Below are 13096 nucleotides of genomic sequence, written 5' to 3' on the forward strand. Positions count from 1 at the left end.
GATTTCAAACTTGACAGGTGTCTTGCTATGGGCATGAGTAAGTGCAGTGCCAAATTTGACGTTGTTTGAATAAGAAATTCAAAAGATATCGTTAAATATATCGGTAAAAGAAGCACATTGGCTTTCGCCGCTAGCCACTCCCCCTCCCACACACCACTGTACTGTAAGCTACCAGTGAGGATAGAAGCAGGGCTTTGGCAGAGTTGGATCAGTGTAGGTTACACGGGTGAAAACTTGTCATGTCTGACCTCAACAATAAAGTGAACTCCGCGGATTTTGCAACAACACGCCAAGACACACGGGTATGCAGTGGCTCTTCAAAATGACGTAAAAAAATGATGTGCAATAAACGGACACTTCGAATAGCCCAGGCTACTTTGGGCTGTCTTTAAACTTTGAATAAGCAAACGACATTTCCAACTGCAAGGTCTTCAATTGAAACGAGCGATAATGGTCCCGAATTAAAGAACGTCTCAGAATGTCAAATAAACATTTTCAATGTTGTCACTTTTCTCATCTTTTTTCCATTGTCAACACATTCCCAACCTCTACTTTAGAACAGTGACCATATTTTCAAAGAATACTGGATGCACTAGCAATGTATTAAGGGTAAAGAAGTCTGTATTGACCAGGGGTTATAGTCTCTAGACTGTTCCCACCATGTAATTTTTATCAGAGGGAGAGTAATGCCTGACTTTAGAATATGGAACCAATTAATGACTAGTAAGTACATACAGTACTGCATAGGTATTACTGATGATAATGTGCTTGCTGCTAACAAACCAGTTTCCACTTTAGAATGGGAACCAATCTCCCAGTTGTTAAGTGCTGTTTGACACAGCAACCTGGGCAGTGAAGTGCAGCGAGGTTGAGCCATATACTTGCTTATTCTACAATGTTCTCCCACTATTTGGAATTTATTCAGACAGTGGGTTATACTGTACATATTCTCTTTTGGTACTTACTACTAATTAGTAAGTATATATATATATATATATATATTAGTGCTGTCAAACGATTAAAAAATGTAATCACGATTAATCGCTGAATTCCTATAGTTAATCACGATTAATCACATATTTTATCGCATGATTAAAATTCTATTATTCTATAGAGTCCATATTAACAATATAAAGCAATTATTGTGTATCTTGATTAGGATTCAAATGAAAGCAAAGCAAGTTACTTCATTAACTTAACTTTAAGACGTAGGTCTATTTGATTATTTCAAATCAAATTTCAAAAGATGTGCAGCAGACCTCAGGCAACACAATATATTCTTCAAAAATAAAGCTAATAAAGGGCATAACAAACATAAAATACTATATTCATTATCTTTGAGTTCAGTTGAAAATAAGGAACTTTTCGACATGAGTGCACTGCCATTTTATAGGCCTACACTGTCACTTGCCACACACATCAGCGCCGAAGTTTTTAACACGCAAACACTGGATGAACAATGGATTTTATGGAGTGGCGTCGACCAAATAACTGAATTGTGATTTACACGGCGGCAAAGTGCGATGCTGGTGTGCAGAGCTGTATTGAAAAGAATGGAATCTAATGTACAGTAAATGAATGTCGAAAGCAGAGTGCATCGCACTCATGTCGGCATCGGTGTCCACAGCAATTTAAAACACCATTCAGCTGATCAGGAGTTCAGAACTGCGTTGGTGTTTATTATACGAATCTACTCTTTGGCCGGCTCATAAGCCCAAACAAGTGTGTGCAGCATGCCTTTACGTTACCTTTACGTAGCCTACTAAAGCACATGATCATAAAGATAGGCTACATTTAATCTGCATCACGCCCCATGGAAAACAAGTTAACATTATATCATTGATTCCAATGGGAAAGACAGCTAGCCTAATCACACCTTGACGTTATTAATTTACAGGCCATTAAATCATTTTACTAACACGGCAGTTATGAAGAATTATGTGTATGTAACTTATCATGTCGAAACTATGTACATTACCCATTCAGCACGATATCCCATGTAAAACGGTTAGCTTGCTAGCTAGCTAACTGTGGAACTTCAGTATAACAGGCATAGCCAATTATCTCACCTAGTTGTAGGAAAAAGGCTACGTTCGTTCATATTACAAGTGATAGAATGAATGTGTGACTTATGTTTAGTTGATGTTATGACATGTAAAGTTAAGCTTGCCGAACTTAGTTATAGTCAGCCAAGGGCAGTTTGACTGTGCCTATACATTCGTGACACTCCTGTTAGTAGGCTAAACTGGAAAGAGCAAAACATAGGGACATAATGGTCACATTAATCCCATAAACACACAAATAACTCTTACACCAACCTTATTTTGTGCCTTTTATTCACGTTTGTTTCAAGATTTAGTAAGTAAGCCCTTTTCGCTTCCCACTTTGATGCAGCATAGGTTTCCATTATCCAAACAGCTCCCTTTCCCCTAAAAGGGGGCGTGTACATGCAGCACGGTCTAGTTAGATCCAGTGTGGTGTTGTAGTTGTTCTAACGTTACTAGTTGTTGCAACAGCATATGAATTGACTCCGTGAATTGACGCCGTTAAAATAGGTTTACATTAACGCCGTTAATGACAGCACTAATATATATGTGTATATGTTTGTTAACATTTTTAAATGATGGTGATTCACTAGTCCCCTACAGTATTTTGAAGGAAAGGAACCAGTTCTGTATACATTATTGTAACAGATGGGCTAGGTAGTTGAATAGCACACTACACATGCACACACACATACATGCACACACACAACACGCACAAACACGCACACGCACACAAACACATAAACACACATACACACACACCCACCCTCACACACATGCAGCCAAACACACCTACATACACAAAGACACACACACACACACAAACAAACACAAAAACACACACACACACAAAACTAACTTACATGCAGGCACACACACTCAATAAACACACACAGAAGCACACATATACACAAAAACAACCACACACTCAATTACAAACACAAAAAAAGAAACAAAGTAGGAAATGAACACAATTTAACAAACGTGACTTATTTTTGTGGAAAAAATCTGCTGGACTGGGCGGCGGTCATATTTTGTACTGCTCAGCGGTACATCTAGTTTTATCTATGGATAGAAATATTTATGCTGTAGCCTACACTATTATGCATTTTACGCATGCACACACAGGTGGAACAGTTGTGATGATACTGCAATAAGTCTACAACCTCAAAGCATATTTTAGTCCGGTGGACATCCCATAGAGCCCCATTGTGGACCCGGAAATGTTGAGTACACCAAAGTTTTATGATGGAAATATATAGTATGGGTTCCCAGCATGCAGAAACTGCCGGATGCTAATTTGCATATGTTGGGCAATTTGTGTAATTGAGCTAATTAGCATTAATTCGCATAATAGCCTATATTGATCATATTATAAGAGCTGCTTGGCCAAAATGGACAATGTTCGTATGTTTTTAGGGGTTACTGGAGATGCTGAGTCCATATCTGACATTTTCAAGATTCAAAATCACTATTTAAACTTGGTTTGGTCACATTTTACTCTCATTAAGCTTTTTTTTGGTACAATTTAGACAGATATTTGGAGGATAGGGCTGTAGCGATATACAGTAGGGCTGTAACGATAACCAACCTAACAATTCGATTCGTATCACGATTTTTGACCCACGGTTTGATACGAACCTCGATGTTTCTTTTTTTAGAGGGGGGGGGCTAGACATTTCAATAGCCTACCTTAGAATACCAGAGGATTATAATGTAATATATCTGTATTATTTTATATCCTGATATAAAAAGAGAGAATACTGAATGTCTGATATTTATGACAGCACATGCAGATTAGCCTATAGCTTAGGCCTACTATTTCTATTACAACTCTACCACATTCAGCTGTCTGGTTGAAGCCTGGAAATATTGTAAACAAAGTAGCATAGTTGTTACTTATCCTAGTCTACTGATTGGACAGTTCAGTTTCCTCATGTGTTTAAGGTAATACTGTTCTCCTTGGGACAAGCCTTTTGGGAAACATTGGTATTGAGATGATCATTCAGTTCTCCCCAGCACTAAACATCGTGGGAATCTCAAGCTCAGTCCAGCACGCTGGCGTTGCACAGTTACCCCAGCAAGCCATTGCCATCCTCGGCGCGGGCGTTCCCACATTCAGTCCAGCAATTAGTCTCTGGCACTGCCACACAGCAGGTGGGGTGCAGACACCGCAAGAGCCCTACTCACCCTGGGGAAGCACAACCACCAGCGGCCCAATGCGGGGCGTGCTAGCAGTCACCTGGTCTGTCGCCTCTCGTCCCCAGCTCCCTTCAGTGAACGCCCTCAGGTCGCACTTTCGCAGTGTGCACCACCGCAACGTTCCTCCAACACCTGGCGGGGCCTAGCCTCCACTGCCACAGACTCTCCGGCGCTGAGCACCGTAACTGGCACTGCACCTCCGATGCTCCACTCCGTCATCTCGCCAGTCGGAGCAGCAGACTCCAGTTCCATCGTAGCCGGACCACGCTGCGCAATCAGGCTACAGCTACCGACGTTGGCGTCCCTCCTCTGCTGCCTTGTCGCAGAGCTGTCCTCCGCTGTTCCGGCCGCTCCACACCGCCTTGATCGCGCCAAGGCCTAGACCTTCTCTCTGGCTCGTGCCATCGGATTTCACACAACAAACTTTTTTCCCCCCTTATTTTTCTAAAGAGCACCGGCGAACAGGCCGACTGGAACAGGCTCCGCCAACTGTCCGTCCTCAAGGCACCACCTCCTTGCCGCTCCACCTCTGCTCTGCTCCGCAGCCAGGGCCACCGCCAACTCCAACCTAAAGCTGTCCGGCGGGGGCAGGGGCTCAAGGTCTGAAGGCCTCTGTAAGCTTTTCAGTACCCCTTACAAGGGTTCTCTTCGGATCCTTTTGCTTGGGCCTCCTCCTTGCGGTGAGCATGGACGGATTATGAACTTTCGGGCCCCTGGGCCCAGATGTATTAAGGGCCCCCCATTAATTGTCGCATATGTGGAAGGGGGGTTTGGGGGTCCTTCCTCAGAAATATTTTAATTGGTTTGATGTGATTTCCTGTATTCTGGTGCATTTTGGGGATGGCCAATACTAAATTCAATCAGATTCATAGCCTACATCTTGATGTGTTGATATTGAGGCAGTGATTTCATGCAAAGGCTTGGGCTTCAGGGTCCCCTGACCCCTTGGGCCCCTGGGCCTGGCCCGGTAGGCCCGTGCAGTAATTCATCCCAGGCGGTGAGGTCTTGCTCCTCCATGGAAAACGTGCCCATCTACAGGTGCTGCTTTGGAAAGCAGCAGACCGTCCTGATCCACCGGCTGTGGATATAACCGCGTTTGGAGGGATTAGAAGACAGGTATGAAGAAAGAAGAGGAACTTGCCCACCCTCGATTCAAGTCCTGTTGCTCCTCCTGATTTGTTAGATGTTATCAGCTGTAACTGCAAAGCTGGGTTAAAACTGTGTATACATGTATCTGGAAAGTGCAGCTGTGCAGCTGCAGGCCTGGCCTGTACTAATTATTGTTTCTGCAAAGGCAGTGATGTTACATGTGGCAATATATTTACACATCAAAAACAGCAGAAGGACAGGGATGAAGAGTCTGGAGAAGATGGTGACAGGACAACAGATGAGGACAGTGAGGAGTAGTAGAGGCTAGTTCTTACTCAATTGTGAGTCACAGCAGAGGGCCAGTGAATAGCTATTTCCAAAATTATTGTGGAATTCAGAAATAACTTGAGAATCCAAATTATTCCTAAACACTGAACATTTTTATCCTCCAATTCAGATTTTGAATCTTGAAAATGTCAGATATGGACTCAGCATCTCCAGTAACCCCTAAAAACATACTAACATGGTCCATTTTGGCCAAGCAGCTCTTATAATATGATCAATATAGGTGATTATGCTAATTTATGCTAATTAGCTAAATTACACAAATTGCCCAACATATGCAAATTAGCATCCGGCAGTTTCTGCATGCTGGGAAGCCATACTATATATTTCCATCATAAAACTTTGGTGTACTCAACATTTCCGGGTTCACCTTTCTGTCCACTGGACTATTTGCTGAGTTTCACAGTTCAAAATTGGTCAAAAACAGTGTACATTTTAGCACTCAGTGAAATTATGTGGAAGTGGTCACCTGTGTTGTTCAGCACTGTAGTTAATCTTAGCTAGTTATCTTGGTCATTGCAATAGCCATCTATACATGCTATCTTCCTTTTTCAGGACAGTCTGGGCTACCCAGAAAAGTATAATGTGATAATATTTGCATATGTCTTATGTCAGCCTATATATCTGCGTCTGCATGTTAGTAGAAACATATATTGATATCTGTGTAAGTGGGATTGTCTGGAATCTGGAAATATAAGAACCGTGGTGGTGGGCTACTCTATGGCTAAGCAATTTACAAAAATGTACGTACTGACAAAAATAGTTTACATATAGCCTACATTATAATTTCTGCCCAAAGTTGGAGACCATGTAGAAATGTATTGCAATTTCAAAACCAGAACCAGAAACCAAAACAGGTGACCACATTGGTCATATGTTTATTAGTAAATAAATATGATCTCTATGTATATATATATGTATATATATATATATATATATATACACTGTCACTTTAAGGAGTGGCACAAGCAGTTGCGTTCCGGTTGCTATGGGAACGGACCTCCGCTTGCTCTCAGATGTGTCTTCCTGACCTCTGGCTCAAAGAGTTGTGCTCTCTTACACAGAAAGGTAGGTATGTGGACTTTGCAGGGCACAGTCTTCTACAACGAAACCCTTGTCAACCATTATGGCCATAGATGGGTTTAAGCAGAGACTTTCTAATGAGGAGACACAGCACTCAAAAAATCCTTCATAGATATGCATGGGGCCGTTACTACACATATCACACCCCATTCCTCTGCAAAACATCGACATGTGAATACATTGAGCCAATCATGTGGTGTGATGTGAATACATTGAGCCAATCATATGGTGTGTTGTGAAGACATCGTGCCAATCATGTGTTGTGATCTCGCTGCTGGAGCAAGATTGGTGTCGTGAAGCCTTGCGCACGCGCATTTTGCCGAAATGGATGCCCGACGAGTGCCCAAAAAGCGTTGCCATAGGGCCGCCGAGTGGAGGGACTTGCCTAAAAGGACTTTGGTTTAAGTTGGCAAAAGTTTGCACTGGCCAACTAGCTCTGCTGGTGGGAAAACGCATGGGACTCATGGCGCTGTCCTATTGCGTGCAGAGGGAATTTGAAAGACAACCGATTATCCCGCCCCTCGGACTGAGCACTGCCAAAGCCCAAAGGTGAGTGCCCAGACCCTACATTTGAATGTGGGTCTGGCTTGTCAGGCTAATACAGACCAGCTACCATTACAAAAGCATTAGGATACACAAGTTTAACATTAGAGGGTTTACTTTCTTTTTCTTCTTTAAAACCACCAGCATGAAAACGTCTTATGACATACTTAAAATCAACAGGTGAAAGGATTTTAGAACATCACTTAACTCCTTTTCTCCCGTCTGATCCTTATTCCCATAGATCCACATCCCTAACAGTTGGTGGCGGTAATGCACCAAGTTGTTATGCCAATCGCCAATAAAATAAAAGTAGAAGGAGGCTTCACGCATGTGCAGTCGATGCAGCTTCGACCCAGATACAGCTTTGTCGCTGCCAGTATTTCTGCACAACACAGAACCGCACGCATAGAAAGCAATAAGTTACGTTCTCTCATTCAAAGACATGTCTTCAAACAGTCAAAAACGTCGGCAAATTACAGGTGGCGATTTAAGGTAGGTGGAAATAACTTTAATGTTAGACCTTGGCCCCGTAACGTCACAGGTAACGCTAACGTTAATTCTAAAGCAATTAACTAACTTAACGCTAATGTCAATTTCCTTAAGCAATTCATTAACTTAAACGCTTAGCAGCTACGTCAATTTTCTGTAACGTTTAACTTAGTTAACGTTAATGCAATTGTTGTTAGAGATGTAACGCTAATGTTCGTAATTTTTGCCAACGTTGCTTTGTCAGAGTTTAACCAAATGATAAATTATGTTAAAGCCAGGACGCCAGTAAGTTAACCTAACGTTATAGTTAGCGTTCCTTTGCTTCCGGAATTTTAAGCCAGTCACGTACACAATCGTTGAAATTGTGTGTAACCATTGCTACTTCTATTAACTTAGGCATACCTTAGACAGCTTGTATTGTAGATTTTAACGTTACTGTTTGTAAAGTGAAAGGTCTTGTCAAAGTTACATGTCTGTGTGTCCCTGCAAGCTAACGTTAATGGTAACGTTATTGATTGGCTAACGTTAGTTAATAGGGAAACATTAACTTATACATGTCTGTCAGTTGTTAAGTCAACATGTACAACTTTACGCATTTTTTAACACAGTTGAGTAATTCAGTCATAATAAGGTTGAAATTCACTCATAACGGCTAAGTTCGTGAGCTGTACCGTTAGAAAAATACTAACGTTAACGTAAAGTTGGCAGGTTTTACTAGCTTGATTTCTAAGCATCGAATGAAATTGGCCATCAAGCTAACATGATAACTGCCACGTTTGTGTTGCATAGTAGAAAACGCAATTGTTGTCGAGTGTAAAACTTGCGAGTTTACATCGATACCTTCGGCTTACAAACACAAGTCTTAGCGTTACACCCAGCATTGAGAAGAACAGTTGCAAGCCAGCTGGTGCCTTTTAACAAAAGGGCTTTCGCGGTTCTTCTCTGTGTTTTCGCGGGGTTTCCGACGAATGAAGCAAAGATTCTAGAGCGGAGCAAGATAGATCAGTTACGTCATAGGCATGAAGTACGCTCTGAGCCTGACAGGGCGCCATTTTAATAAGCTCAGCGCAAATGTCATATACAGTTCCAATTCTATGAGCTAGTGCTGGGCGGTATGACCAAAAATGTATATCACGGTATTTTTCTAAATTCTTACGGTTTCACGGTATATGACGGTATTTTTTTCCCATGCATAATCAGATGTTCACAGCATTTTCTACAGGTTGAGAGAGGAATTGCTGCAGTACATTGACTAAGGATGGTCTATCTATTTTACTGTTATGATGTAGAATAACTCCACACTAGTGGTAATGCATTTTTTTACATGGCCCCAGAAAATGATGCTGTTTACAAAGAGCCACTAATGATTCTAATGAAGAATCTAATCAGAATGCAAAGACAATTGCAGTCAAAATACAGAACTTTTACTGTTCAAATTTCACAAACATCTTGTAGCCTATAAAACCAATACAAAAAGTAGTGCAACTTTATACTTTTTTGAAAATTATACAATTTAAAATGAAACCTCTCTGCTAATATCCTTACTCTGTCAAATAGGCCTATCAGAAACATGCCTTATTGTTATTGTGCGGTTTACATGACGTTAGTGGTAGGCTAACGTTAACTTCATGTTTATTATTATTATTATTATAACCTTTATTTAACCAGGTTAGTCTCATTGAGATATAAAATCTCTTTTTCAAGAGAGACCTGGCCAAGATAGCAGAACAAATAGTTACACATAACAATCACAAAACAAACACAAAAGAGGCCAAGACAACTCAAGTGCATTCCATATTAAATAAGAGTGCCATTAATTAAAACATTTGCACTGGATGGACTCATGTTCTATGGCTTTAACAACACCTTTAAAATCATTTAAGGAAATTAGACACTGTAGTTTGAGTGTTTTCTGTAGTTCATTCCAAGCAGAAGGTGCAGCAAACATGAAAGCCTTCTTGAACAACTCTGTCCGGGCTTGAGGTACATTCAATAAAATAATGTTCTGAGACCTTAAGGCATAAGTACTCTGTGTAAAAGAAAGAAATTCAGATATGTAACATGGGAGCCTGCCTATAATGCCCTTATATATGAAGATATAGAGGTGAGTAAGTCGGCGATTTGACAGAGAGGGCAAATTCACTGTGGAGTAAAGTTTACAGTGATGAGTGAGGGGTCTGCAATTTGAAATGAACCTTAAAGCTCCATGATACACAGCATCCAACATCTGAAGACACTTTGGGGCATTCATGTACAACAGATCACCATAATCAATAATAGGAAGAAATGTGGCATCGACTAGCCTTTTTCTGGCAGAAAAAGTAAAACAAGATTTGTTCCTAAAGAAAAAACCTAGCTTCAATTTCAACTTTTTCACTAAGTTATGTATATGAAGCTTAAAAGTAAGGTGGTCATCAATTAAAAATCCTAAGTATTTATAAGATGAAACTATCTCAATTGTTTTACCCTGATTGGTAACAATATTCAGGTCTAACTCATTCTTCCTTGAGTTTGAAAAGACCATTACTTTGGTCTTCTCAGCATTAAGCACAAGCTTCAATTGATAAAGCTGTGCTTGCACTCTGTGAAAAGCAGTTTGCAAATGCTCAAATGCCTTCCTTATGGTAGCAGCACAACAATAAATAACAGTGTCGTCTGCATAAAAATGGAAAAATGCATGTTGTACATTCTCCCCCAGACAGTTTATATAAATAGTGAATAAAAGTGGGCCCAGAACGGAGCCCTGGGGGACCCCTTTACAGATTGATGCATATTTTGACGTCAGTGTGGATGTCTTGTTAGCCTGCCATGAGCTTCGGTTCGGTTCGCTAGGCAAAACATTAACAAAAAAATTAGTTTTGGTGCACTGATGACAGTCAGGATAATTTCTAACTAGCCAGCTAGTATTGCTCAGTGCATAGATAACATGCTTTACTTGCTACCTGGATAATTTCAGCGAATATTCTTAAAGTGAGATGAATGATAATCTCATTAAACTTCACTGTGTTCGGTGGGTTGCTAACTAACGACATCACCCACTAGCCAGCTAGTTACAGCTGTTGAACAATCTCAATAGAATTTTCGCGAAGGTAAATCCCTTTCAATGCAGTATCCCTTAACGTTTTTCCTTAACTAAAGAAACAATTTCAGGTATTCTGTTCAATACCCTTAAATAAACCCCTTATCTAAGGAGAAATTAAGCCTTAAGGGTCATACTTCAGGGGAAAAACTTCAGGTGTTTAGTGTTTACCCTCACTATGCCTCACAGTGGCACCATGCGTGCGTGTGAAAAAAGTCCCGTCTGAAACACTGTCGAGTGGCGCAGCGTTCCAAACGTTGTGTAATCAAATACACCGGTATGGCGGCTGTTTTTTTCTTTCTCGGTAATGAACTGCAAGAACTGACAGTGTGAAAGGCCCGATTGATCTTTTTCCGAATTAGCACTGAGGAGAGGTAAATAGGCCTATTATTTAGACAGAAGTAGCTATTGCACTGGTAAATAGATCACATAAATTCCCATTGAGAGACTGTATAGCCTACTGATAAGCTAGCAGGCAAACTAACTTAGCTAACGTTATATTATCACCATTTTTCTTTTTTCTACCTGTAGGCTATAAGTTAACCCTTTGTTCACGGCCTGCTTAAACACAGCGCATAAGATAACCTTATTAGTGATTGATAGCCTGAGATTTCACTCAAGCGTCTGATGTTCATAACTTAAATAAATGCAAATGGTAGGCCTAGGCTAAACACAACCATGCTTGACACTATTGTATCGTTTCCATGCAGTCAAAAACTCCCAAATTGTCTTGCTTGCTTGCCTATGTAAAATGCATATGACCACAGAAGTTCGTTTTCAAAAATCATTAGCCTATTTACAGGCTGCAGCCAACTTAAAACACGTCCAGATGAATCTAACCGTTGAACTTAATTTGTGCAATTATATGTTAATTGAAAACAATTTGATTGAGTTATAAAATAGCTGTAGTCCTATTATTTAGGCCTACTCATCTAGGCCTACTGTAAATCCTCAAATTATGGCAGGGGTCTTTTCTTTACTTATAGGCTGCGTAAGCACATGCCTTTATTTAATTAAGCATATTTAAAGGCTGCGCAATTGTGCATCTTAAGCCTCTCGCAAGCACGCGACTGAGCTTGAGAGCGACGTGAGACCCGTGGTGTAAATATTAACTTTCAGTGTTTTACGATGTCTTTGTAAATTAGGCCTACGTTTAATTAAAGTGTTTCTTGCGTGCGTTCATTCTCTCATTCCCTCTCCAAAATGTTCCTGTTCTAGGCTGATCAAGTGCATGAACCCAGCATCGGTGTGCGTGTCACATGAATCACAATTGAGACAATAGATTGACCATCTTGTACAACTGCAAAGCCTTACAGTGTTTCCCATACATTGACTAATCTGTGGCGGGGCGCCACAAAATCAAAATCGGCCGCCACAGATGAATATTCTATGTTTAATTTAATTTAATTTAAATATAAGATCAAATCCTTGCATTGCCATTGAGCTGCGCTTTTTATGCACACAGCCTTTCCTTACCCCGCCCCGCTCTCTGTCGTAGCCTGCTGCCCCTCCTCTGCATGTGCATTTAACAAAATATTCACGATTGTTGAAGGATTGTTGTTGCCACATAGAAGCATTGCATAGAAGATGTCTGGCTAAATTGCTATTAAATCCGCTTAGCATCGTGACCATGCTGAAGCGCAAATTTGTTCAAAACTGCTGCATTGAAGTTAACTCTGCTAAGGTCTTATCACAACATAGTAGGCTACACTGTAGAGACTAAACTTAAAGTTAAGTTATGCAATCAAGCAGTATCTTAAAGCTAACGTTAGAATACTGTTTGGATGTAGAATTTAGCATGCTTAGCCTACTTACAGCTGCTTGTCAATTTCATTGAAGGGCTCATTTTATTGACTCTGACACTGAATGTTTGCAAAATCCCGATGTAAATGGAAAAGTGTTTTCCAAAATTTAAAAGTGCTTGTCCCAAGGAAAAGTAGGAACCTTTATTTTAACTTTGTCGAAAACGTTATGAATTGCATCCACACATCAGCAGCCTTTTAACTAGGGTTGGGCACCGAAACACGGTCCTAATATGGCACCGGTGCCGACACAAACGGTAGTAACTGCATCGAATAACAACGTGGATTTCGGTGCCTCATTTCGGTGCTTAAATAGCGTTTTTAAATTTTTTTTTTATACAAGGCATCACTGCATGTCATGCGCCATCTCTAACGTCTTGCTCTGATAGAAACATGTCCAGATACAGTTAGCTAACATA

At 40.6% G+C, this 13096-nt stretch overlaps 2 protein-coding genes across 5 annotated transcripts in view; one reads left to right on the plus strand and one right to left on the minus strand.

The window, feature by feature from the left end:
- The window catches only part of LOC143132827 (dual specificity protein kinase CLK4-like), a 125743-nt gene extending 123321 nt beyond the window's left edge, over window positions 1–2422 (minus strand). For both annotated transcript variants that reach the window (XM_076292636.1, XM_076292635.1), the window contains exon 1: window positions 2319–2422. The gene's annotated coding sequence lies outside the window, so the exon portion shown is untranslated. The remainder of the gene's footprint in view (window positions 1–2318) is intronic.
- Window positions 2423–7654: 5232 nt separating this feature from the next.
- Window positions 7655–13096, plus strand: part of LOC143132829 (histone RNA hairpin-binding protein-like) — a 44281-nt gene continuing 38839 nt past the window's right edge. For all 3 annotated transcript variants that reach the window (XM_076292637.1, XM_076292638.1, XM_076292639.1), the window contains exon 1: window positions 7655–7799. In XM_076292637.1, coding sequence (XP_076148752.1) covers window positions 7750–7799 — 50 coding nt within the window. In that variant the 5' untranslated portion in view covers window positions 7655–7749. The remainder of the gene's footprint in view (window positions 7800–13096) is intronic.

This window comes from Alosa pseudoharengus, unplaced genomic scaffold, assembly GCF_046254945.1.
Source record: "Alosa pseudoharengus isolate Yale_2024_CS ecotype anadromous, Long Island Sound unplaced genomic scaffold, YU_APseudo_1.1 YU_APseudo_1.1_scf_19, whole genome shotgun sequence".
NCBI lineage: Eukaryota > Metazoa > Chordata > Actinopteri > Clupeiformes > Clupeidae > Alosa > Alosa pseudoharengus.